The 27,685-nt window shown below is 39.5% G+C and overlaps 1 protein-coding gene across 1 annotated transcript in view; it reads left to right on the top strand.

Annotated features, from left to right (window-relative positions):
* Positions 1-27,685, top strand: part of CFAP44 (cilia and flagella associated protein 44) — a 123,110-nt gene that overhangs the window by 21,316 nt on the left and 74,109 nt on the right. The window contains exons 7-15 of the mRNA XM_037057378.1: positions 4,321-4,537; positions 8,280-8,394; positions 13,785-13,949; positions 15,843-15,998; positions 16,417-16,464; positions 17,044-17,143; positions 21,415-21,509; positions 25,786-25,995; positions 26,611-26,721. Of these exons, the coding sequence (XP_036913273.1) occupies positions 4,321-4,537; positions 8,280-8,394; positions 13,785-13,949; positions 15,843-15,998; positions 16,417-16,464; positions 17,044-17,143; positions 21,415-21,509; positions 25,786-25,995; positions 26,611-26,721 (1,217 nt within the window). The remainder of the gene's footprint in view (positions 1-4,320; positions 4,538-8,279; positions 8,395-13,784; positions 13,950-15,842; positions 15,999-16,416; positions 16,465-17,043; positions 17,144-21,414; positions 21,510-25,785; positions 25,996-26,610; positions 26,722-27,685) is intronic.

Raw genomic sequence — 27,685 nt, 5'->3', positions numbered from 1 at the left:
GGTCCACTTTCAAATAACAGTGTACTACTTCACACCTTGTGTATCTTATATTAACAAAAATTATAATTCTTCCTTCCATCTCTTATATAATTGCTGTTATTTATTTCAACTTTATATAATCTTACACTCATTTTCCTTATATAAGCACACCTATATACATAAGCATACATACTCAAACACACTGTCACTATTCTTATTTTGAATAAATTGTTATCTGTTACAATTAAGAATAAGAAAAATAAAAGTTTTAACTTTACCTTCACTTATTCCATCTTCGATGCTATTCCTTTCACTGTGTGTATCTGAGTTTCTGACCTGTATCATTTTCCTTGTCTCTAAAGAACTTCTCAATATTTCTTGCAAATTTCCTCTATGTTTGTCTGTCTGAGAAAGTTTTTATTTGTTACATTTGAAGGATAATTTCACTGGGTACAGAACTGGTGCTTCTCTTGTCTCAGCACTTAAAAGCACTTGAAAGAGTTTACTCTACTCTCCACAAGCACACCATATGACATTTTAGGTGAAATGTTCAAATTAACACTATAAGTTATTATATCCATATAATTAGCCTGCCAACCCCGCTGAAGCAGGCCTTACTTCTGCCGACCTGCATTTCTCCTTTTCCTTTCTCCTCCTTCTGGTATCCCCATGACACAACACATACGCTGCACCTCTCGTAGGTGTCCCACGGCCCTCGAACACTCTGTTCTGTTTTTATTAGTCTTTGTTCTCTTTGCTTTTCAGTTTTGGAAGTTTTTATTGACATAGCCTGTAACGCAGAGATTCTTCCCTCAGCTGTATCCAGTCTATTAATAAGCCCATCAAAGGCATTCCTCATTTCAGTTACACTGTTTCTGATGTCTAGCATTTCTTTTTTTTTTTTTGATCCTATCATAGGATTTCCATCTCTCACATTTCCCATCAGTTCTTACATGTTATCTATGTTATCCTTTAGAACCCTTAGCATGTTAATCTTGGTTGTTTTATTTTTTAAATATATTTTATTGATTATGCCATTACACCTGTCCCATTTTTTCTCCCTTTTATTTCCCTCCACCCTTTATACCTCCTCCCACCACCATTTCTCCACCTTAGTTCATGTCCACAGGTCATACATATAAGTTCTTTGGCTTCTCCATTTCCCACATTATTCTTAATCTCCCCCTGTCTATTTTGTACCTACCATTTATGCTTATTATTTCCTGTTCCTTTTCCTCAATCTCTCCCCTCCCCCTCCCCACTGAAAACCCTCCATGTGATCTCTATTTCTGTGAATCTGTTCCTGTTCTAGTTTTTTACTTAGTTCGGTGTTTTGTTTTCTGTTTTTTTGTTTTTTTAGGTTTGATTGTTGATAGTTGTGAGTTTGTTCTCATTTTACTGTTCATGTTTTTTTATCCTATTCTTTTTTCTTAGATAAGTCTCTTTAACATTTCATATAATGAGAGCTTGGTGATGATGAACTCCTTTAACTTGACCTTATCTGGGAAACACTTTATCTGCCTTTCCATTCTAAATGATAGCTTTGCTGAATAGAGTAATCTTAGATATGGGTCCTTGCCTTTCATAACTTTGAATACTTCTTTCCAGCCCCTTCTAGCCTGCAAGATTTCTTTGGAGAAATTATCTGATAGTTTTATAGGCACTCCTTTGTAGGTAACTGTTTCCTTTTCTCTTGATGCTTTTAAGATTCTCTCCTTTAAAAAAAGGAGGTTCTCTCCTCTTTTATCTTGGGTAGTATAATTATGATGTGCCTCGGTGGGTCCAATTTCATAGGGACTCTCTGAGCTTCCTGGACTTCCTGGAAGTCTGTTTCCTTTGCTGGATTAGGGAAGTTTTCCTTCATTATTTTTTAAAATAGGTTTTCATTTTCTTGCTCTTCCACTTTTTCTGCCACCCCTATAATTCGAATGCTGGAACATTTAAAGTTGTCCTGGAGGTTCCTAAGCCTCTCCTCATGTTTTTGAATTCTTGTTTCTTCATTCTGTTCCAGTTGACTATTTATTTCTGCCTTCTGCTCTGAACTGTTGATTTAAGTCCAGGTTTTCTTCCTGTCACTGTTGGTTCCCTTTACATTTTCCTTTATTTCACTTTTTGTAGCTTTCACCTTTTCCTCTATTTTGTGACCATACTCAACCATTTCTGTGAGCATCCTGATTACCAGTATTTTGAACTCTGCATCTGCTAAATTGGCTATCTCTTCATCACTTAGTTGTATTTTTTTCTAGAGCTTTGATCTGTTCTTTCATTGGGGCCATTTTTTTTTCTTTTGTCTCGGGGCTCCTTTTACATAGAAAGGGCAGAGCCTTAGGTATTTGCCAGGGCGGGGCAACCACTTTGCTGCCTTGGTGCTGTATGTGAGGGAGGGATTTGAGAGGGAACAAGGTCGTTTGCTCAGCTCTCTGCTGGCTCTAAATCACTTCCCCTGCTACCCACAAGCAAATTGGGCCCTTCTGGTGCTGGTTCCCAGGTGAGTGGGTTTGTGTACGTTCTAGGACCCTGGGGGTCTCTCTAACGAACTTTCCTGTGAGGCTGGCAGTTTCTCCCACCACCTCAACCCCCACACATTTTTTTTCAGTCAGAGGTTCTGAGGTTTTATTTCCCCACACTGAAACCCTTGGTTGCTCCCCAGTTATTTCTCCCAGTTTATCCACGTGCAAATTGGGGATGCCGGCCCCAGTCCTCTAGCCACCACCTTGGCACAAGTCCTCTCCACACCAGCTGCCCATCTCTGCCCCTCCTACCAGTCTGGCTGAATGTTTCTTCTTTAACTCCTTGGTTGTTGGACTTCCATACAGTTCAATTTTCTGGCTGTTCTGGTTGTTTTTAAATTTGTTATTGTCCTTTTTTGAGGGGGCAAAGTATATCTACCTATGCCTCCATCCTGGCCAGAAGTTCTTTGTACCCAATATGGTTGTTTTAGATTCCTGCTCTGATAATTCCAGCATCTATGCTATGTCTGGTTCTGATGCTTGCTGTGTCTCTTCAAATTGTGCTCCAAGCCTCTGATATACTGTGTAACTTTTTCTTGAGAGCCAGAGGTGTTGTACTAAGTAAAAAGAACTCCTTTAAATACGCTTTTAGAAGTGGTGGTAAGGTGTAGGGGGAGGGGAAGTGTTCTATAGTCCTATGATTCGGTCTCAATTTTTAGTGAGCTTATGGTTCTGAATTGTGAACTTTACAAGTGTTTCTCAGGACTTTTCTAATCCCTTCCAGTGGACAGGATGGCTAGAATAGGCTGGAATTGGGGATAGGCAGCCTTGGAGATATTGCAGGTGTGGCCCTATGTCACTGTGATCAAGCAAATATTGCAATAACGTGAGTTGTAATATTTTTGTTGGGGGAGGGCTTGTCCTCAGTTTGTAAAAAGCACAGCATCTGTGAAGCGCACAAGCAAAGCACAGTAAACAAGTCTGCCTGTGTTCCAGTTATATTCTCATGACACTCCAATATTTTAGGCGCTAGTTAGTTTATCTTGAGGTCAGGCCTTAAGAAGAGCAGAGTGCCCTGGGGCATTTCCAAAGTCCCCCTTCCCCTTCTGACGGAAGTTCTAAGGGGATTTTTCTAGATATGTACACCATGGCCAAGCTCTTGGAGGTAAGTCTCACATATTGTTGTGGCCACCTTATGACAGGGTCCCCCTGGAGTTTTTAACTCTCAGACTTGTCCACACTGAGAGATTGTTCCCGCAGTCAGTTCAGGTTTTCCTATCCTCATCCTGGTTCCCTTGTTTTGGCTGTTTCTTCCCAAGTCTCTGCTCCGGTACATCGCAAATCTTTGATCCACCTGTCAGCCTCTCCAGTCTTGGGGATGGTGGTCTGCCCTGCGTCCTTCCCCCTCTTGTGGACCCAAGAAGAGTTGTTGATTTTTCAGTCTGTTCAGTTTTTCACTTGTTATTAGGACAGAGTTGTGAGTTCCTAGCTCTTTACATGGCAACCTGAGCCATCCATTTTTATTTTGTAATTTTTTTCAGTAGCAAATTTTAAATTGAAGATTGAGTTCCTTCTGATAACATGCTTTTGTGGCCCCTCCCAACTACATAAAATGGAATATGTTCTTCAAGTGGTTTTTCTCGTGCAAAATATTGTTAAAATTTAGTTACCCTCCCATCTCATATTAGTGATTCTTTCTGAAACCAAGGGTGATGAATGATTTTAGAATTATTTATTTAGGGGATTCTTGGCATTCCACCATCAGTACACAGGTGGCACACCCCCTGTCTCTCTGTCTGTATCTCTGTTGTGTGTGTTTTTAAATAATACACTTTTACAAATGAAAGTATAACACACGGTGTGTGCCTGTTTATTATTTTCATCCTTTCAGATGGGACTGACCTGAGCTATGCTTACATGGACTTCAACTCCAGTGGTACGTTGCTGGCCTCTGTTGGTGGCCATCCTGATTACACATTGACCATCTGGAACTGGAAGGAAGAACAGCCCATACTGAGGACAAAAGCTTTTTCTCAGGAAGTTTTTAAGGTTACTTTCAATCCTGAAGATGATGAGCAGCTTACGACATCAGGATCAGGCCACATCAAGTAGGTCGTGTGACCAATACAGGTGCTAGTAGATTATAGTAAAGGTATTTTCTAAGAGTATCAACCAGGTGGAGACATTTTTGCTGATGTTGTTAACATTAGGATACCTTTTATTTTTGTTTTATTGATTATGCTACTAAAGTTGTTCCAATTTTCTCCCTTTGCTCCCCTCCACTTGGTACCCCCACCTCCCTCCAACAATCTCCTTCCTTAGTTCATGTCCATGGTCACACATATAAGTTCTTTGGCTTCTCCATTTCCTATACTTATACTTCCTATTCTTAATGCCCCTTGTCTATTTTGTACCTACCAATGTGTAGTTCTTAATCCCTGTACCTTCTCACCTTCCTCCTCCTAGCTAATGACCCTCCAAAGCATCTCCATATCTATGATTCTGTTTTTGTTGTGCCCATTTGCTTAGTTTGTTTTTTAGATTCAGCTGTTGATAGTTGTGAATTTATTGCCATAATGCTCATAGTTTTGATAATCTTTTTCTTATATAATTCCCTTTAACATTTCATGTAATAATGGTTTGCTGATGATGAACTCTGTTAGCTTTACTTCATCTAGGAAGCACTTTATGTACTCTTCAATTCTAAATGATAGCTTTGCTGGACAGAGTAATCTAGGTTGTAGGTCCTTGCCTTTCATCACTTTGAATACTTCTTGCTAATCCCTTCTAGCCTGCAATGGTTTTTCTGGAGAAATCAGCTGACAGTCTTATGGGAACTCCTTTGTAGGTAACTCTCTGCTTTTCTCTTGCTGCTTTTAAGATTTTCTCTTTGTCTTTAACCTTTGGCCTTTTGTCCTTTGGCATTTTATGACATGTCTTGGTGTGGTCCTCTTTGGGTCCAACTTGTTTGGGAGTCTCTGTGCTTCCTGGACTTGTATATCTATTTCCTCCACCAAATTAGGGAAGTTTTCTTTCATTATTTTTTCAAATAAGTTTTCAATTTCTTGTGGTTTCTCTTCTTCTGGCACCCCTATGATTTGGATGTTGGTATGTTTGAAGATGTCCCAGAGGCTCCTAGATTATAATCATTTTTTTAAAAATTCTTTTTTCTTCTTGCTGTTTTGATTGAATGTTTTATTCTTCCTTATGTTCTAAATAGTTTATTTGAATCTTGGCTTCACCTCCACTATTGGTTTCCTGTAGATTTTTCTTTATCTCACTTAATGTAAACTTCATTTCTGCCTGGGTCTTTTTTATGCTGTTGATGTACCCAGTGAGTTCTTTGAGCATCCTGATAACCAGTGTTTTGAACTCTGCATCTGATAAGTTGCTTTCCTGCATTTTATTTAGCTCTTTTTCTAGAGTTTTATTTTGTTCTTTCACTTAGACCATATTTCTTTATGTCCTCATTTTGACAGCCTCCTTGTATTTGTTTCTCCCTGTCTTAGGAGTGTAGCCTATTGTAGAAAAGTGCACCTGTAAGTTGTATGGGGTGAAGCCTTAGGTAACTGCCAGGGTGGAGTGACCTGTGTCACATCTTTGTGGCTCTATGTGGAGGTGGGCTCAGAGAGGGGACAATATTGCTGCCTTGCTTCTGAAGTTTTGCCCAGAAAAAAGCTGTCTCCCAGCACTTGCTCAGATGCCAGTCACTTCAACTTCTCCCTGTATGCCACTGGTGCCCTCCCAGCTATTGCCCTGGTGCCAAATCCCAGAGGGAGTGGGTCTGCATAAGTCCTAAGTTTGTTGCAGGCCCTTTAAGAGGAGTATCCTCTGAATTCTGCGGTTTCTTCTGCTGCTCCAGCCCCACTGGTTTTTATGGCCAGAAGTTATGGAGATTTATCTTCCTGGTGCTGAACCCTGGACTGTGTGGTCTGGTCTAGGACTGGGACCCCTCATTCCTGAGGTGTCCCTCCTGATTTTTACCCACCACACGTGGATGTATGATGGCCTGTTCTGCATCTCCCTTCCTCTCCCCACATCTTGGTGCACTTGTGTCTCTGCCCCTTCTATTGGTTGTGGGACTTCCGTACAGCTTGATTTTCTGACATTTCTCGGTGATATTTGTTTTATAGCCTAGTTGTAGTTTTTGCTGTAGTTGTGTGAGGAGGCAAGATGTGTTCACCTATGCCTTCATCTTGACTGGAAGTCCATTAGGATACTTTTCAAATGTGTTCCTTTTAAAGCTTACTAGCAGCATAGCTTTTCTAATTTAATATGGGGATTTATTACTGTAGACAACACCTATAAAAGAAGGGCTTTTAAATTTACCCTGCTGACTTCTTAGAAGCTTTACCTCCTAAAACATTTTGTATAATTTTTTTTCTAACGTTGGCATGGTATTTCCAAGTTCATATTGAACTTTCAGATTTACTATTAAATTTGTTGTTCATAGTAGTATATATGATGGATAAGTCATTTTGGCCTCTCTGAACTCAGTCTTCATCTGTCGTAACAAGAATTACAACAGAACCATTTCTGACACAGGCCCCTTGATGCTAAAGGGTAGCAGAGCCTACACTTAATCTCAGGTCCTAGGCTCTAAATTTCATGTATTTTTCACTACATCAGACTCTGGTCTATTTCCAGGATGGAATGATTCTATCCCCTTTTTTTGGTTCCACCCTGTGTCATGTGTTTATTTAAAACCTTCTGCCATCACCCTTGATGCCCATGACATTATTCTTTTGTCTTTTTATGAAAGATGTTCTTTTCTATCCTAAATTCTTATTCTGATGAAAGCTGATTTTCTTATTCATTAAAAATATAAAATAAGTGAAGAGATTTTTAAATGCACTCTTGAGGGAATTCTCTACTAACCCTCTCCTAACCATAGGCTAAAAATTTCCACTTCCTTACCCATCATTTAATAAGGTGCACGTTTTCTGTGCACTATCATTGGAGAAAGATAGACATGGAACAATATCATGTGTGGAGTACTGTGAAGGAAACACAGAATATATGGACACAGATGACCAGGGGACCTGCCGTAGCATCGGAGGAAGATGTCAATCACCTAGTCTTTGGCTTGTGTTATTGGCGTTGATACCTTCCATCATCTATTTTATATCCAGTTGGTAGGCCAGATTTTTTTCTACATGGTTTTTATCATTCTGACTGTACATTTGTTTAGACTCTTAGTGGGAAAATGTTAGTAACAACTAATATATTGATTACTTCTATGTGCTAGGCACTGGCCTAAGAATTTTCCAACAATTTCATGAGGTAGGTGCTACTAATATTCCCATTTTATACATGAGAAAATAAAGGCACTCTGTGGTCAAGAAAGTAATTTAAAGTTCGACAGCAAGTAAACTGGCATTTTTGGAAAACTTTGACCACCTCTAAAACATTACTTTCCAACAGCACTTCTGACAGGGCGGAAATGTCCTGTGCTGTCCAATCCAGTTGACACTAGCCACGTGGAACTTACTGAGCAGCTGAAACTGGCTGGTCTGACTGAAACACTGATTTTTAAATTTTATTTAATTCCTTTAAATCTGAATTAGTCTGAATTAGTCTGATTTGGCTAATGGCCATGGCATAGGACTGTACACCTATAAAATGTAAGATCTACGAAGGCAAGGAATTTTCTTCTTGGTTTATTTTGCTCAATGCTGAGTTCACATTGCCTAGAACTCTGCCTGACAGGTAGTAAATAATTGATACATGTTAATGAGATGAATGATGTAATAATATATGTAACTATGAAATATATAAATGTCTGGGTCATGTTAAATTTAGAAACAACTTCTTTGAGGTCAGTACATTTAGTCTCTTTCTTGTCTGCAGATTCTGGGAAATGGCTCACACATTCACTGGTCTCAAGCTTCAGGGCTCACTAGGTCGATTTGGGAAAACAGCCACTAGTGATATAGAAGGTTACATGGAGCTCCCAGATGGGAAGGTAAGAACAGCCTCTACTTTACAATAATAGAATTATGTTTTCAAGTGACATATGCATATGAAGGCCCACTGTCAGTACTTCTAAAAAGTACTGTCAGTATTAGTAATAACAGATACTATCCTTGGGAATAGAACTGACATTTAATTTTATCTCTTTAGGTTATCAGTTTTAATATATTTCCATGAAACTGTTATAACCCACATGTACATATAATTTTCTGTTTTTAAACTAAATATTATACACATGTGTAAACTATACAAGCATTCTCATGTGTTAATATAGTGACACACTTGTTCCTTTTAATTATGTCATGGAATTGGAATGTTTATATCTTTCTCCCCTCTTTTCTTCACTATGATGCTTCCAGAAGATTTACTGAGTCAAAAATGTTGCGTGACTTTTGTTTTATTGTCAGATTATTATTCAGCACAATTGAGCAAATTTACAATAACATTTGCAACACTACAGCTTTAAAATAAACTTAGTTTATTTTTTAATATTGTTGGATTACTTCCTCTCTTTCTCTTACAAAATTTATAGGCACATTGCCTATAGAATCATTTCTCTATTAATGTTATATTTGATTTCCTATTAAGATTAGTTATTTGCGATCATCTCAATTATAAGTAAATACTAGTGTACAAATGTTACTCTAAGGAACGAAATGGCCTAGTTCTCTACTCAGTGGCACATTCTCAGGACTTACGGTATGTAGGAGGAAATAAAAAGCATTGGGGGCTGGCTCAACTATAGTATAACCAAACCCATAAGATGATCATGAATTATTCCCCTTCATATTCATTTTAAGTATATTTTATTGATGATGCTTTCACAGTTGTCCCATTTTTTCCTCCCCTTTATCCATCTCTGCCCTGCACCCCCCTCCTCCCACTAGCATTGCACCCTCTTAGTTTATGTCCATGGGTTGTGCATATAACTCTTTGGCTTCTCCATTCTCTATACTATTTAACCTCCCCCTGTCTATTTTGTACCTACCAATTTTGCTTTTTATTCCCTGTACCTTTTCCCCCATTCTTCTTCCACTGCCTCCTGTATGATAACGCTCCAGGTTATCTCCATTTCTGTGATTCTGTTCCTGTTCTAGTTTTTTTGCTTAGTTTTTTTTTTTTAGGTTCAGGTGTTGTTAGTAGTGAGTTTGTTGCAATTTTACTATTTGTAGTTTTAATCTTCTTTTTTCTTAGATAAATCCCTTTGACATTTCATGTAATATGAGCTTGGTGATGAAAAACTCCTTTAACTTGCCCTCATCTGGGAAGCACTTTATCTGACCATTCATTCTAAATGGTAGCTTTACTGGATAGAGTGATCTTGGATGTAGGTCCTTGCCTTTCATGACTTCAAATACTTTTTTCCAGTCCCTTCTTGCCTGCAAGGTTTCCTTTGAGGAATTAATTTATAGTCTCATGGGAACTCCTTTGTAGGTAACTGTGTCCTTTTCTCTTGATGCTTTTAAGACTTTCTTCTTCTCTTTTATTTTGGGTAATGTAATTATGATGTGCCTTGGTGTGTTCCTCCTTGGGTCCAATTTCATAGGGACTCTTTGAGCTTTCTGGACTTTCTGGAAGTCTATTTCCTTTGCCAGATTGGGGAAGTTTTCCTTCATTATTTTTTAAAATAAGTTTTCATTTTCTTGCTCTTCCACTTTTTCTGCCACCCCTATGATTCAAATGTTGGAACATTTAGGACTTCCGCCAAGATGGAGGCATAGGTGGAAACACTGTGCCTTCTCCCACAACCAAGTTTGAACACAACAAAGGTTTGGAGAACTAGGACACACCCAAAGACCAGAAAACGGAATTATACAGAAGTCCGACAACTATGAACCGTTCAACGGGGACGGTAAGAGAGGCGGAGCCAGCAGCGGAGCTGGGTCCAGCAGGACAGATCCCCGACCTAGGTGCGCAGGCAGCCCAGAACCAGTCGGGGTTTGGGGCAGACTGACCGAGGTCGCACATTCACGCACAGTGAGACGGACCACACAGGCCCCAGGGGGCGAACCCAGTGGTAGAGGGCTGACGGCGGTGCATACTCGCATGCAGTGGAATGAAACACGTGGGCCTGGTGACGGTGGTGGCTGCGGAGCCGGGGCCGAGGTGGCAGGTGGCAGAGGGAAGCCATTGTCCCTCTTTGACCCCACCCCCACGTACAACGTCACAACCCAGCGACTTAGTTGCCCTGTTCTAGTGAACACTTTAGGGCTCCGATCCTGCTATGGAACAGGCATGAACAGCCCAAAAGATGGTGCAAGGAGAACTCAAATTCCCAGAGCCAATAACTCTAAGTGACCGAGAAATTGCCAGCCTCTAAGAAGCACAATTCAAGACACTATTTATCAGGATGCTCACAGAACTGGTAGATTATAGTCACAAATTAGAGGAACATATGAAGGCTAAACTAATTGAAATGAAGGGAGATGCACAGGAAACCAATAGTGATGGAAAGGAAACTGGGACTCAAATCAATGGAATGGACCAGAAGGAAGAACAAAACATCCCACCAGAAAGGAATGAAGAAATGAGAATTCAAAAAAATGAGGAGAGGCTTAGGAACCTCCAGGACATCTTTAAACGTTCCAACATCCGGATTATAGGGGTACCAGAAGGGGGAAAGAAACAGCCACGAGTGGAAAACGTATTTGAACAAATAATAAAGGAGAACTTCCCCAGTCTGGCAAAGGAAATAGACTTCCAGGAAATCCAGGAAGCTCAGAGAGTCCCAAAGAAGTTGGACCCAAGAAGGAACACACCAAGGCACATCATAATTACATTAGCCAAGACCAAAATGAAGGAGAGAATCCTAGAAGCATCAAGGGATAAGGGGACAGTCACCTACAAAGGAGTACCCATCAGACTGTCAGCGGATTTCTCAAAAGAGACCTTACAGGCAAGAAGGGGCTGGAAAGAAGTATTCCAAGTCATGAAATCCAAAGACCTACAGCCAAGATTGCTTTATCCAGCAAAACTTTCATTTAGAATGGAAGGACAGATAAAGTGCTTCTCAGATAAGGTCAAGTTCAAGGAGTTCATCATCACCAAGCCCTTATTATATGAAATGCTAAAGGGACTTATATAAGAAAAAGAAGATGAAAAATATGAACAGTGAAAGGACAGCAAACACACAGTTATTAACAACCACACCTAAAACAAAAGCAAACCAAGAGGACAGCTAGATCAGGAGTGGAACCATAGAAATGAAGAACACATGGAGGGTTAGAAACAGGGGGGTGGGAGGGGGAGAAGGAGGGAGAAGGCACAGAAAATAGGATAGACAGTAGGTAGAAAATAGATGGGGGGAGGGCAAGAATAGTGGGGGAAATCTAGAATCTAAAGAACTTGAGACACGTGGTTATAAACTAAGTGGGGGAGAATGGTGGGGGAGGGTGTGTGCGGGTGGAGGGGAATGAAGGGGGGAATAGAACAACTGTAATGGTATAATCAATAAAATATATATAAAAAATGTTGGAACATTTAAAGTTGTCCTGGAGGTTCCTAAGCCTCTCNGAGAATAGTAGGGGAAATATAGAATCTAAAGAACTTGAGACAGGTGGTTATAAACTAAGGGGGGGAGAATGGTGGGGGAGGGAGTGTGCGGGTGGAGGGGAATGAAGGGGGGGAATAGAACAACTGTAATGGTATAATCAATAAAATATATATAAAAAAATGTTGGAACATTTAAAGTTGTCCTGGAGGTTCCTAAGCCTCTCCTCATGTTTTTGAATTCTCGTTTCTTCATTCTGTTCCAGTTGACTGTTTATTTCTTCCTTCTGCTCCAAACTGTTGATTTGAGTCCCGGTTTCCTTTCCTTCACTGTTGGTCCCCTGTAGCGACTTTTAGCAGCTTTAGTAGGTGGGCAGCGAAACCAAGTCTAAATAAGGACTCTACCATAAGTGGGCTGAAGCTTAACAGGTAATATAAATAAGAATGCGTAGACAAAGAGGTAGAAAAGCTTGGGTGAGGTCCTAAGTCTCTCTAGGCGAGAGGGATGTGGGGATGCAGGATCCTAAAGGAGGCAGGAATTAGGTAGGAGCTTCCCAATGGGCATTTCGTGGTGTGTTATTCTTTACAGAAGCTCAGTGAAAGTAAGACCTTGTCTTCGAATTCCTTCGTATCTAAAAATTTCTCTTGGTGATTCCTAGTGAATACTTTTGTGTCAAAGTGTCCAAGGAGTCCTAGAGCAAAGAAATTTGTTTGACTTTGTTTGTCCTAGTATTTGTCTTCTGGGGCAGTGGGAGTTGAACAGAAGATTTTGAGCCATGGTGTCTGGTTTAAAATCCTGATTCCTCTGAGTCATTTTGGGCAAGATACTTACTGGTTCTATTCTTCAATTGTTTTCCTTCATAAAATGGAGAAAATAATAGTCAGGGCTTCCCCTGGTTTATGTGGTTTTGTGTGAAGACAAAAGCTGTCTTTTCTGGGAAAATAAAGTACCCAACTTGCACAACTGTACGTGTTATCCCCAGGAAACGTACCTGGTTCATAGGGCTTTTAGGATAAACTGATGTATATAAAGTGCTCCAGCAGTTCTCAGCAGAGAGGCAATACTCCATTAGTATTATTTTTTTGGTAACACCTGTTAAACATCATAAGAACTAGTGTTTGGTGGTATGTATTGATATTTTGGGAAGTGGGGGATTAAATGGATTAATTGCAGTGGTTCCAGGTGGTCATCCTTCTTTGAATTGGATATTGTCATACTATAATCTTCTGAGTTCAGTAATGCCCTCACAACTTATCAAACATCTGATAACAATTGATATTATTACACTTAAAAGGTAGAGTCTCATCTATCAAGAATTTTAAACATACCTGTAACTTTTGGCTCAGTAATTTTTCTCCTGGATTATGCCCTAAAGAGATGTACAAAGACCCTGGCTGGTGTGGCTCAGTGGATTGAGCATCAGCCTGTGAACTAAAGGGTCGCCGGTTCAATTCCCAATCAGTACACATGCCTGGGTTGCAGGCCAGTTCCCCGGTAGAGGATTCACGAGAGGCAACCACACATTGATGCTTCTCTCCCTCTCTTACTTCCTCTCTTCTCTCTAAAAATAAATAAATAAAAATTTTTAAAAAAGAGACGTACAAAGAAATATATATTAGATATGTCTGAAAAATTGCCAGTAGCATACAGCCTAGTCATAACAATGAAAATGATGAGTGACCCTCAGAGGAAATACATCGATGTGTGGGAAGTGGTTCTTCCCGGGGCAGTGAATTTCCATTTCTATATTTTCTTATTTTTTCCATATTTAAAATGTTTTACTTTTATAATCAAGAAAAATCATTGAAAATCATTTTGACTCTTATTGGAGGCATAAATATACCCAGCTGCCAGTTTTAATGCACATTCCGCCCTTTCCATACACTTGCCAGGTTGTCTCGGGCTCAGAATGGGGCAACATGCTGGTGTGGGAAGCTGGCCTCATCAAAGTCGAGCTCTGTCGAACTGGAAGTAAGTCTTGTCACCAGGGTCCCATCAACCAGATAATGCTAGATGAGGGTGAAGTTATCACTGCTGGGTCAGATGGATGCATTAGGGTAAGTTTCCCTGATACTTTGACAGGAGCACCCGTATCTAAGCCTTGCAGATCACTCAATTGGTTCTATCAGGTTCTTAATTCTCACAACAGTCACTTTATGAAGGAGATCAGTGATCGTTTAACTCCCAGGTCAACTCATTTTAAATAATGCTTTCCCTGTGGTAAATACTTGAATTCTAGTCAAAATGAATTTATAGCATCTTAGCACTGAAATTTTCTGAGGGAACCTTTTGTTATTTTGATTCCATTGTTGAAATAATAGTTTCAGAAAATGAAAGCCCATGTTAGCACAATATAAACAGTGGACACAGATGTCCTTCCTAAATGTCTGATGTGAATGGGTCATGTTCTAGGGACCATAATGCCAAACATTTGTTGGTTATTTTTTTTTACTGTGGTTACCAATCAGGAATATACTCAAAGATGAGATGAGAGGGTTTGGTTATGGGTGCTCCCAGTCCTTGCACCTGACAGTACTGAACTCACTTGTCCTCACCAGTGGACACCCCTCCTGCGTATAGTATGGGCGAAGTTAGAGTGTTGTTCCTGCTGATTGTGGTCACACCTGTGCACGTGTGCCCTGCTGTTGCTGACAAACCTGGAGCTTCCTGATTTATTTGGTCCCCTTGGTAGGGATTCCACCTGGGGCCCTTCATAAGAAAGTGGCAGTGTCCTCTGGATAGTCTTTAGGATATATTATCAGAAGTAAGACTATTTTTTAATGGCATGATCATTGTTGACACCTATTGAGCTTACAATGTCTAACATATTGTTTATGCCATATCTTCTCCAGTCTGCCCTCTAATCATTGGCTTTTTGAACCCAAGTATAAATTTTTTACATTTGCTATATTAAACATAATCTTGTAAGATTTTACTCATTACTCTGAGAATCTTATATCCTTTATTATGTCATACAATATATTCCTCCTTCCAAGATATGTTACCCCAAACGGCCAAGATACCAAATGGAAGAAATCCTCAAGAGAAAAGAAGTTAAATATTTCACAGAGAATCCCTTCATGGACACTGCTAGTTTCTAAGCTTGATTCCCTTTTCAAAGTCCACCCTCATCTCTTCAGTCAGTTATGTTGAAATCTCTACCTCTCACCCCTTAGGGAAAACTTACCCCAACTCCAGGCATCAGTCCAGCCCTAGGACCTGGGCCTCCCACTACAAGGCTAACCTATATGGGGCTACACCAACCCTCCTGCAGTTACTTTCTCACAGTTGGAGTTATTGAGTCCAGGATAGCACAGGAGGGTGTGTCAACAGAACCATCCCGAGTGGGCTTTGGCACTTCACAGAGGAAGTTCTTCTGTGTGGTTCTCAGGCCTGCACTCAATCCACTGAGCCACACCAGCCAGGGCAAGGAAGTTCTGAATCTCTCTGCTGCGTGACATGAAACTATGCTCCCCCACCCTTCCTGTAGCATTCTCGTCTCTCATCCCAAGAACAACAATCCTAATCCAAATAGTACGGTCAAATTAATGATAAGGAAGAGAAACAGTTTCTAATAAACACATCATCACATTCATTTTCTCTGTTTTGTAATAAAGGTAGTGTTTGAATTATTAAGCAAGAACATCTACTTCCCCTTTCCAGGGGGCCTACTGGCATATATGAAACAGGGCTTATTACGATGTCTTGCTGAACAAGTGAGCCATTTACTCCTTATGGCCACTCTCTGTGCAGAAAGACCTGTTACATGTGTATCTTTAAACCTTGATATACAGATTACTTTGGGCAAATTAGAATTCTTATTTAGAGCTGTATTTTCTCACAAATCTCTGTAAATACAAGGCATTTCTTTATATTTCTTCTCTGGCTTAGAAGCATATTAATTCAGAAACTGCTCTATAATTAAAGTATTTTCTTATTAATTTTATAAGATATGGGATTTTGAGACCATAGACACCGCTGATATTATAGATGACACTGGATTGCTAGAGATTGAGCCTATTAATGAACTTCAAGTAGACAAGAATGTTAAACTCTTCTCTATGATAAAAATGAATGAAACTGGAAATAACGTTTGGTTGGCTCAGGTAAGTTGCATTCTTCTCTCTTGGCTCTTTTAAAGTTACCTGGACATAAAATTAAAATAGTATTAAAATTTATTGTCACAATAAGTCTATTTTACCTTTAAGAGTACTTTTGATAACCTGAATGAAGAGTTCCTGAGTTTTGGTGTTTAATTGACTATATTATAATGCAGAAAACCTATTAGGAGCATTTTTATTATGTCAAACTAACTGTAAGTATAATGAGATTGCTTTGTTTACTGTGTAGTGGTGTTCTAAGATATATAGAAGTTGATTTAGTTAAATTTCAGTCACACTTTAAAATATATGTAAGCTAATGTTATTGTTTCTTCTTACTTAAAATTATAGGAAGAAATTATTTTCATTTGATAAAAGTTCATAATGAGTAAGACAAAATGTTATTAGGTACTTAATTTTTCAGGATTCCAGTGGAGCCATATGGAAGCTTGACCTTAGTTTTTCAAATATCGTAAGTTGCCTATTTTCCTAATAATAAATCTTTGTTGTTCTTCCTTAAAAGATACTTTATTTTTCTCCATATTTGATCATTGCCTCATCAAAAATTTGGCCAATATATCTGATTGCTGAGAACTCATATTGTTTTTTTTTCACTTTCTCCTTTTGTTATTATTGTATGTTGTAAGAGGCCTATCTCATAGCAAAACTTACCAGAAAAGTGACCATGACAATGGCTAACATAGAGTGCTTCCCAGTTTTCATAAACATAAGCCATTTCCATTGATATTATCTCATGTAATCTGCACAACTGTTCTATTTAGTGTGCAGGCAGTTGCCATCATTTCATTTTACTGATGGAGAAATGGAAACTGGCATTCAAGGAAGCTTGTGCAAAATCACACAGCCACCAACTCTGCTTCTAATTCCAAAGTCCAGTGTTCTTTCTAACCTATTACGCTTTTTCTTATTTGTCTTAGGATAAAATCGCACATGTAGTTACAGGGTGTTATTTGCAATTCTTTAAACTTGACTGTAATTCTGTGTTAAGCTGTGTTTGAATTTAATATAATTTTCATCTTTGTATGATCAGACACAAGATCCAGAATGCCTCTTCTCCTTCCATTCTGGAGCCATTGAAGCCTTGGCTGTCTCTCCTATCACTTACCTTATGGCCACTACTGCCTTGGACTGTAAGTAGGAGCTCTTAATGACAACATAGCTGATCTTTTTGTTTCACTTTAAATACTTTTTTTTTGTTTGTGAAACTAAAGCATTTGAGAATTTTTCCAAAAGGGAAATCTTTTAATGAAAGTGAGATGAGTTTTTGTGGAGGGGAGAGGGCATAAAATGCAGCAGCCATTGTTACTGTGAGATGAAAATAAGTATGCAATCAGTAAGCCACTCATGAAGATGTTATTCATTTTGGTCTAATATATATTTGTGCTGTTCTTCTTTCCATCTGTTTTCTTTCTTGATTTACGGAGAACCTACGTGGACTGTGCAAAGTGAAATTGATCTACCAGTCAATCATCAGTTGTCTTTTCCTTTTTGACTTTAAATGATTTTTTATTTTTCATTGACAGTTGACATACAATATTATATTAGTTTCAGGTGTACAACTCAATAATTAGACATTATATAACTTACTAAGTGATCACCCTGATAAATCTAATATCCATCTGACACCATATCTAGTTATTACAATATTATTGACTATGTTCCCTATGCTGTACTTTACCTCCCCATGACTATTCTGTAACTACCAGTTTCTCCTTCTTAATCCCTTCACCTTTTTAACCCCTCCCCTACATCCCTCCCATCTGGAAATCATCAAACTCTTCTCTGTATCCATGATTCTTTTTCTGTTCTGCTTGTTTGTTTATTTTGTTTTTTTGTTTAGATTCCACATATAAATGAAATCATCTGGTATCTGTCTTTCCCTATCTGACTTATTTCACTCAGCAACATACCCTCTAGATTCATTCATGTTGTTTCAGGTGGCAAGATTTTATTCTTTTTTATGGGTGAGTCACATTCCATCATATATACATACCACTTCTTTATTCATTCATCTATTGATTGATGTTTAGGTTGTTTTCATATCTTGGCTATTGTAAATGATGCTGCAGTGAACATATGTATATATGTATCTTTTTGATTTAGATAATAAGAGTTATCTAAGAAATTGGTTTCTTCCAAGAAATACTCAGAAATGGAATTGCTTTGTTCTTTTGTTGTCTTTTGTTATAGCCTTTGTTTTAAAGTCTACTTTGTTTAGTATAAGTATTGCTACCCCAGTATTTAAAAAATTTCCACTCATCTATTGGTGGACACTTAGGCTACTTTCCTATCTTGGCTATTGTAAATAATGATGTAGTAAACATATATATGTGTGTACCATTTTGCTTTACTGTTTTGGGTTTCTTCTAAGAAATATCTAGAAATGGAATTGCTGGGTCCTTTATTGTCTCTTATAGCCTTTGTTTTAAAGTCCATCTTGTAGGACTTCTAGTCAAGATGAACATGTAGGTAGACACACTTTGCCTCCTCACTCAACCAGAAGAAGAATTAAAATGAAACCTCAAATAATACCCAGAAGTAATAATAATTACCCAAATAATACCCACACAGAAAACCAAACTGTGTGGTTATCTGACGACCAAGAATTTAAAAAGGCCACATTCATTTAGACGGGTAGTGGGTGGAGTCACGGAGATGAGTGGAGAGGCAAGGAGACGTGTTGAGTGGTGGTGGGACAGGTGGTCCCACAGTCACATGTGGTGGCTAAAAATTGGGAGGGATATCTTGGGAGTGAGTAATCCCAGTCTCAGGCCAGACTGCTCAGTCCAGTGTTGCAGTGCCCAGAAGATAAGCCCCCATAACTTCTGGCTGTAAAAAGCATTGAGGGTTGAGTGGTGGAAGAAACTGCTGGATTTTCAGGACAGTCTGCTTAAAGGGCCCTCACAGACTTAGAACATATGCAAATTCATTCTGGTGTTTACCACCAGGGCAACAGCTGGAAGGACACCAGTTGCATATGGGAAGTGGATGAAGTAACTGAAAATGGAGCTAGTGCTGGGCAAACTTCCATAAGCCAGACAATGGCATTGTACCCTCTCTGAACCCTCCCTGACACAGAACCAAAAAGCAGTGAAGCAGGTTGTCCAGCCCTGGTGATTCCCTAAGGCTCCATCCCATACAACTTAACAGGTGCAGGAATCAAAGCATCTCCACCTAATACACAGAAACAAACACAGAGAGGCTACCAAATTGAAGAGACAAAGAAATATGAACAAAACCTCAGAAAAAGAACTAAACAAAACAGAGATAGCCAACCTCTCAGGTGCAGAGTTTGAAACACTGGTCATCAGGATGCTCAGAAAACTCATTGAGTATGGCAAAAACATAAGGGAAGAGAAGAATGTTACATTAAGTGAAATAAAGAAAAATCTACAGGAAACCAAGAGTGAAGGGAAATAATCTGGGATTCAAATCAACAATTTGGAACACAAGGAAGAAATAAACATTCAACCAGAACAGAAAGAAGAAACAACTACTAAAAATAATGGGAATAGTATAAGAAGACTCTGGGACATCTCCAAATGTGTCAACATCTGAGCCATAAGTATGCCAGAAGAAGAGAAACAACAAGAAATTGAAAACTTATTTGAAAAAACAATGAAAGAAAAATTCCCTAATTTGGTGAAGGAAATAGACATACAAATCCAGGAAGCACAGAGACTCCCAAACAAGTTGGACCCAAAGAGGTCCACACCAAGGCACATTATAATTGAAATGCCAAAGTTTAAAGATAAAGAGACAATCTTAAAAGTGGCAAAGGAAAAGCAGGGAGTTACCTACAAAGGATTTCCCATAAGACTCTCAGCTGATTTCTCAAAAGAAACTTTGCAGGCAAGAAGGGGCTGGCAAGAAGTATTCAAAGTGGTGAAAAGCAAGGGCCTACAACTTAGATTACTCTATCCAACAAAGCTATCATTTAGAATGGAAGGGAAGATAAAGTGCTTTCCAGACAAAGTAAAACTAAAGGAGTTCATTATTACAAAGCCATTATTTCATGAAATGTTAAAGAGAGTTATTTAGGAAAAAGAAGATAATAAAAACTATGAACATTAAAATGGCAACAAATTCACAGCTATCAACAACTGAATCTTTAACTAACTAACTAACTAACTAACTAAGCAAACAACCAGAACAGGAACAGAATCATAGATATGGAGATCATTTGGAGGGTTATCAGTTAGGAGAGGGAAGGGGGAGAATAGGGAGAAAGGCCCAGGGAGTAAGAAGCGTAATTGGTAGGTACAAAGTAGACAGAGGGATGTTAAATACTATAGGAAATGGAGAAGCCCAAGAGCCTATATGCACTATCCATGGTGATGTGCATATGAACTATATGATGTGCCTATGATTTGTGGAGGGAGTGGGGATACTGGTCAGAGGGACGCAACAGGGGGGAAAAATTGGGACAACCGTAATAGCAAAATCAAGAAAACATACTTCAAAAATGCAGTCCATTTTGTCTAGTATAAGTATTGCTACCCCAGTTTTTTTTCATTTCCATTCATCTATTGATGGATACTTAGGTTTCCATGTCTTGGGTTTTGTAAATAATGCAGTAAACGAACTCATATATATGAATGTTTTTGATTTAGTGTTTTCAGTTTCTTCTGAGAAATACCCAGAAGTGTAATTGCTGGATCCTTTTTTGTCTTTTGTTACAGCCTTTATTTAAAGTCCATTTTGTCTGGTACAAGCTGGTACCCCAGCTTTTTTTCATTTTCATTTTCATGAAATGTCTTTATCCATCCCTTTCATCTCAGTCTGTGTGTGTCTTTCTGAAGTGAGTCTGCTGTGGACATATGTAAGGGTGCTGTTTTGTTTTCCATTCAGCCTCCATATGTTTTTTGATTGGAGCATTTAATCTATTTCCTTTCAAAGAAATTGGTGATAGATATGTATTTATTGCCATTTTATTATTCATATTTTTATCTTTTTTTCTTCTACTAAAAGACTCTTTAACATTTCTTGTAATAACGTTTGGTGGTGATGTACTCCTTTAGCTTTTTCTTGTCTTGGAAGATTTTTATCTGTCCATCAATTATAAATGATAGCTTTGCAGGGTAGAGTAATCTTGGTTTAGGTTCTTGCTTTATATCACTTTAAGTATTTCATGCCAATTACTTCTGGCCTGCAAAGTTTCTGATGAGAAATCAGCTAACAGTCTTGTTCAATTCCCTTATAAGTAACCAACTGCTTTTTTCTTGCTGCCCAGTCAAGGGTATGTGTAGAAATTTTTGACTAAGGAAAGGTTATTGAATTATCAGTTGAGTTAGTTATTTATGAAATTTCTTGTCATAATGCTCAACATGTAAAGAGAGCCAAAGTTATTTTAAAATGGATTATATTTACATTTTTTCCTTTTGAAACTGTCTTTCTGTAGGCTCTGTTCGAATTTATGATTTTGCCAGCAAAACTCCTTTGGCTCATGTGAAATTCAAACAAGGAGGCACTGCCCTTGCTTGGGTTCCTCGACTGGTAAGTTTATTTTAATGAACTTCTACCAGATTCATTAATAAATATAGTAAAACAGTGCTATTTCTAGGAAATACAGATATTTTCTGTCTCCAGATTTCAGAGAAGAATACAAATTTTAAGTTGGTTTATTCATTAGAATGTAATAGAAATCATATCATGATCCTATTATTGTGATTTGGGTCCTGTTTTAATGAAAATTTATTTTTATGCTACTCGCAGATTAGTAGTAGTTCTGTGTGACACAGTCATTACCCAACAGAACTTTTGCATATATCCTCTCTCTGCCTGGCTCTGATTTCACTCATTCTATTTATATTTCCAGCACGCCTACTAAGTGCTGGACCTTGTTCTGGTTTCTGGGACTATAGCAGTGAACAAAGACAAAAATACTTGCCCTCATTGCACTTTGCACTGTAGTGAGAGATAGGAGGCAGAGACAGACACTAAATGAATAAGTGAAGTAGGTGGTATGTTAGATAATGATAAGAGCTATGGGCAGAAAATGAGGCAGAGCCATGGAGTTGTTCGAGTCATCTGTTGTTGTGTAACAAGCTACCACCAAATGTAGTGGTACAAACAGCAATCATTTTGTTTTGCTCTGTAGATTGAGAATTCAGACAGATGACAGCAGGGACGGGTTATGTCTGCTTCCTGGTGTCTGGGACCTCAGCTGGAAAGAACTGGATGTCTGGGTCCTGGAATCATCTAAAAGCTTCTGTGTGTTAGGTCTGGCACCTGGGTTAAAAGCTGGATTAAGCTGGGGCATCAGCAGGTGTGCCCACCTAATGTCCCCTCCATGTGGTTTGGGCTTCGTCACAGCGTGGTGTCCTCAGGGCAGTCACATGCTTCTTACACCACAGCTCAGGGCTCCAAAATCTAGGGTCCCAATAATAAGGCAGAAGCTGCTGGCCTTCCCAGCCTCTGGAGTCACATTATGCCACTTGTACCATATTCCATTTGTTACAGAATAGATGGAGCAGGGGTGTCTGGATGATATAAAAGGCCCCCTCTTTTTCTCCAGGGGTTCCTCCCCTGCACTAGGTTTGCTTTGCCCGCTGTCAGAGGAAAGACGTCTCTCAATGCCAGAGATTGGTGAAAAGGAAAGGAATTGTTATTTATTCAAAAGTTATGCAGACTAAAGTTCTTTAGAACACCCACAAACACACACAGTCCTTCCTTCTCCCTCTGCCCAGTCTGGGGTACCGTATGTCAGAAAAGAAGTAGAAATCCATGATTCAGGCTTCTGGCACCATCCACGTGGCAAAAAGGGAACACTTCCAAAGTCACGTGGTCCTGACCCTTGCCAAAGTCGTGTGGTCCCCCAAAAGATGTGTGGTCTCAAAAGAGACACGAATGTCTGCCTTGCCTGGGCTTAAATCCCAGCCCCAATCTTCCTCTACAGCCCCATTTCCGGCTCCGCCCACAGTTGGCCACAGGTGCCAGCATTCTGGGCAAGTGTGGCCCTGTGGTGTGGAGCCAATTATCTCCAAGCTCTTCTGGACCCCATTACAAATTCCTATTTTGGGCCTGCCTCTTGGCTGCACCCTCTTACACACTGGGTGAAGCAGCCACAAGCTACATCCAGACTAAAGGGGGAGGAACTTAATGGCCCATCTTTTCATGAGAGGCATGTCAAATAATTTGCAGCTATATTTTTATTTTTAATATCTTTTTGTAAAATCTGCTCCCAAGGACACATTTTTATTGATGAGAGAGAGAGAGAAACAGCAATGTGAGAGAGAAACATTGATTGGTTGCTTCCTGTACATGCGCTGACCAGGAATGAAACCCACAACCTTTTGATGTACAGGTGATGTTCCAGCCAATTGAGCCACCCAGCCAGACCTTGCAGCCATGTTCTTTGAAATGGAAGTATTTTGGGAATGTTTTATCCTTACTGTTTTGGGTTGAAATAAAAAAAGAAAATGGCCCTGGCTGGTGTAGCACAGTGGATTGAGCACAGATCTGCAAACCAAAGGGTCACCAATTTGATTCCCACTCAGGGCACATGCCTGGGTCGCAGGCCAGGTCCCCAGTAGCAGGGCAAGAGAGGCAACCACACACTGATGTTTCTCTCCCTCTCTTTCTAAAAAAATAAATAAATAAAACCTTAAAAAAAAAAGAAAATGTTCCAGGCTCAAAGTAGATGCAGAGAAGACTGGAATGGAGGGGAATTTCATGACAGGATCAAGATTAAAAGAAAAATTTAGGCCAAGGTGTAGAGGCAGAACAATGATTAGGTTGGAACAAGTAGGAACCACAGCATATTTGAATCACTACCCTGGCTCATTTGTTTTTTTTTTTCAAATAGAATTCATGGGGGTGACATTGGTTAGCAAAGTTATATAGGTTTCAGGTACACAATTCTATAATACATCATACATTTACACTCTTACTGAAGTCTTTAAAATATAGTCCAAGTAATTGAATTATTTATTCAGATGGTTTTGTGATGTCCACAGAATGTTTCTTATTTTAGCCCCTTTTCAAAGTAACCATCATATGGATATTATACTAGAATTTTGAAATGCTCCTCTTCATACTTCCTGGCTCCTGGAAAACTCCACATCATTCTTGACAACTGAGCTTAGGTCAAACATCATTTTCTCTGCATAGCTCTTTGTGACCCCACCTTCAAATAGAGCTACGTGTTCCTTCCTCTGTTATATTTCGTCTTTTTAAGGATTGTGTGCATGCTTCTTTTAGAGCACTTAGCACAACACAGTAGGATGATTCGCTTTGTTGCCTTTCCTTCACACAAGACTGTTTGCTCTTCATGATGGCAGTCATACCTGTTCTTGGTACCTCCAGTATCTCCACATTTACTGGTACCTTTGACAGTTAGGCAATGGTTGCTGAATTAACAACATTCAACTGGAGTTGAATGTAGTACAGTGTTCTTATTTCCAATATTGTCATAATTGCCTGGCTTCAGGAAAGATCCCTCTGCTCTAGAGAATACCATGGCTGCGGCCCTTCTCTGAAGTGCCTTTCAGGACAACAGACGCAGCGCATTCTGACACTGCGGGGTTCACATCTCCAGCCCAGACTTCTCCTCTGAGCTGTATGTCATCTCTACTTTGAGATATCCAGGGCACCTCAAACTCATCGTGGCCACGACCAAATGAATGATTTTCTGCTTGACCCCAGCCATTCCTCCTTCCAAAACAATGATATCAGCAACAAACCACACACACAGCTGGCTCCCTTCCAGTGTTTACTGACGCAGTTTATGTCTTAGTCGTCCTCGACACCTCCCCCAGCCTCGTTCCTCATATCCAGTCATTACCAATAGGGCCATTATACTTCTTGCTAAAATACATCTATATCCCTCATCTCCACTACACCACCTTAGACCAAGCAACCACAATCACTGTCCTAGAGTACGGCAGCTGTCTCTGCAAAGGACTCCCCAAAAGTCTCCTGGCCTCCCGGCTGGCCCTCTCAGATCTACTTTCCACACATCAGGGAGGATGACTTTTCTGAAATAGCAAATCTGATTATGTCACTTCCCACCCGCCCCCAACTAAAAACCTTTTGATGACTTCCCGCTACTCTTGGGATGAAGACCGCGCCTAATGCACCACATAAGGCACCTTGTGGCCCAGTGCCTGCTCTGCTCCCTCTCCAGCCTCTTGGGGAAGCACCACTCCCTCCCTCAGTCGGCTCTACTCAAGTTGTAACTTCTTCCACAGAATTACTGGTATTACTGCTCCATGACTTCCATACAAGCTATATCCTCTCCCAGGAGTGCTTCTCCTGCCTTCCTGTTTGTTAACTCCTGGGCCTTTTTCTCATCTCAGCCCCACCATCTCTTCCTTACGGGAGTCCTCAGTCTAGTCAGCTTCTTTGTTTTGTGCTCTTAGAGAATATGCTTCTTTCCTTTGAGACTCATTTCAGTTCATAATTCCTCACTCATTTGTGTGATCAGTGTCTGCCCTTCCCACTACACAATACGTCTGCGAAACCAGGGCCTGAGGCCATTTACACTCGCTCCTGAGTTGCTAGTGATAGGAGCCTGACGTGCAGCAGACAGGCACTGGGCCGACAGGCACTGGGCAAGTGTGTGAATTGCCCTTGTTTCCCGTCTCACAGAAGGCAGGGATGGGATCTGCCCTAGACCAGAGGGAAGTCACCAGGATGCACTGTAAGGCATTACTGAAGGGCACCATGGTTAAATTACTGAAGTCTAAGTAAAGTACAGAGGTATCTGTTATGCAGTATAACTTTCCTAATCAACTAATTTCAGATTTCTTGTGTTTAATTTGTGTCCAAGATTAGCTACACTGGAGCACAGATTGTTGTAGGATTTGAAGATGGAGTTGTTCGAATTCTTGAACTTTATGATCCAAAAGGGCTCACAATTTTTGCAGGACGGAAGAAATTTTTAGACGCAGATCTCCATTTGAACCACGTTTTCAAACCCCATACCGCTTGCATCACCGCATTAGCCTTTGAACGTGATGGAGAAATTCTGGCCACAGGGGTGAGGACTGAATTTTTTCCTTTGTATTGAACTCACATGCTTAAACTTGACTTATTAGTTTTCTTACTTAAGGATAACTTATTTGGTGATACTCATTTCTGAGAACATATCCATATTTTGCTCTCTTTTTATTCATATTCTTTCTGTGTGGTCTCTGCATGGCTTTTTAGCATATTCTTACCAATGGAGCCCTAATGCTTATTTGAAATTAATAGAACATTTCACAGGGAATCACACAAGATGTTTTATGTGCAATCAATATCTTATAGTGTAGCATTCTTATGTAGAGCTGCCATAAATGAACAGAGTATGTAAATTTTTTGTGCATTAATAAATGAGCATTGATTGTGGAAATTCTTTTCTGAATTGATCTTATATAAAGGTTTGGTGACTGATTTTTTCAGAACCACATACTGGAATACATGGTTTGTCTGTCAAGTGGGGAAAATGAATTAATATTTTGAAATAAGAACTTTCCCAGAATAATCTGGGATATATGATTATTGTAGGTATAAGTGTACAGTGGGTATACTGTAGCTATTAAATTCTTCTTGGTACTTTATGGAATGGATTTCATAATAATACATATTTGGCTGATATTTCTCCTTTTCTTAGAGTATAGATAAAACTGTGTTCTTCTTTGAAGTGGAAAAGGATTATAAGCCTATCGGTTATATTACTACTCCTGAGCCTGTTTGCCAGTTAATGTGGTCTGGGGTATCTCATGTAAGTAATTATTATTTGTCCTCACACTTAAATCTTAATTATTACATAGTGATCTGCTGTAGAATAGCAGGTGAGTAATTATCCTTACTCCTGGGTCAGGCACCGAGGGACCAGGGGGCTGCTCATCTTGGCTCTAGTGCACCCTCGGGGGCTTCACGCTTTCTCACTACCTCCTCTCTCTGTGGTACTCTGGTTGGTTGGCCATAGCGCCCTCAGGTTATATCGGGCTTTGCTTCAACGGTGGTGCCTTCAGCCAGATACTCAGTGTGTCAGAATAGGCAGACTTAGGTCTGTCAGTCCTTCTGACATGCAGAAGTTCTGTTCTAAGTTGTAAATGTACTTGTCCTCATCCTTTACCTTTTTACTTCTCTTCTGCCCCAGTCTACGTCCATTTTCTCTTCTAATGTTCTTTTCTAACAACAACGAGTGATTTAGTGTTGATTACTAATCTTGTGGAAAGCCTATAATTTCCCTAAGTTTGAGCCTGGGATAGGTCAGTCATCTGCGCTTGACTGTCTAAACCAGGTGCTGTACTAGGTTCCAGGATAATAATAATACTGATGAACTGCATAGACGTGATGTCAGGATTATTGACGTAACATCTATAATCTGTTTTAAGATCTTCTAAACAAAAGGGCTATAAAAATGTAGTAGTATCTAGAAACATGTCTTTAAAAATTAACAGTGCTCATTGTTTTTTAAAACTCATTTATTTTTCAATTGCAATTAACATACAATATTATATTAGTTTCAAGTGTACAACATAGTGTTTAGACATTTATATAACTTACAAAGTATTCCCCCCAATAAGTCTAGTACCCATCTGACACCATACAATAGTTATTACTGTACAATTGACTATATTCCCTATGCTGTACTTTACATCCCCATGACTGTTTTGAAACTTTCAATTTGTACTTTTTAATCCATTCACCTTTTCCACCCATTTCCCTAACCCCCTTCC

Source organism: Sturnira hondurensis, unplaced genomic scaffold (assembly GCF_014824575.4).
Source record: "Sturnira hondurensis isolate 20B ecotype Veracruz unplaced genomic scaffold, ASM1482457v3 Scaffold0009719, whole genome shotgun sequence".
NCBI lineage: Eukaryota > Metazoa > Chordata > Mammalia > Chiroptera > Phyllostomidae > Sturnira > Sturnira hondurensis.
Note: the sequence above shows the minus strand (reverse complement) of the source record. Positions and strands in the feature narration are given on the sequence as shown.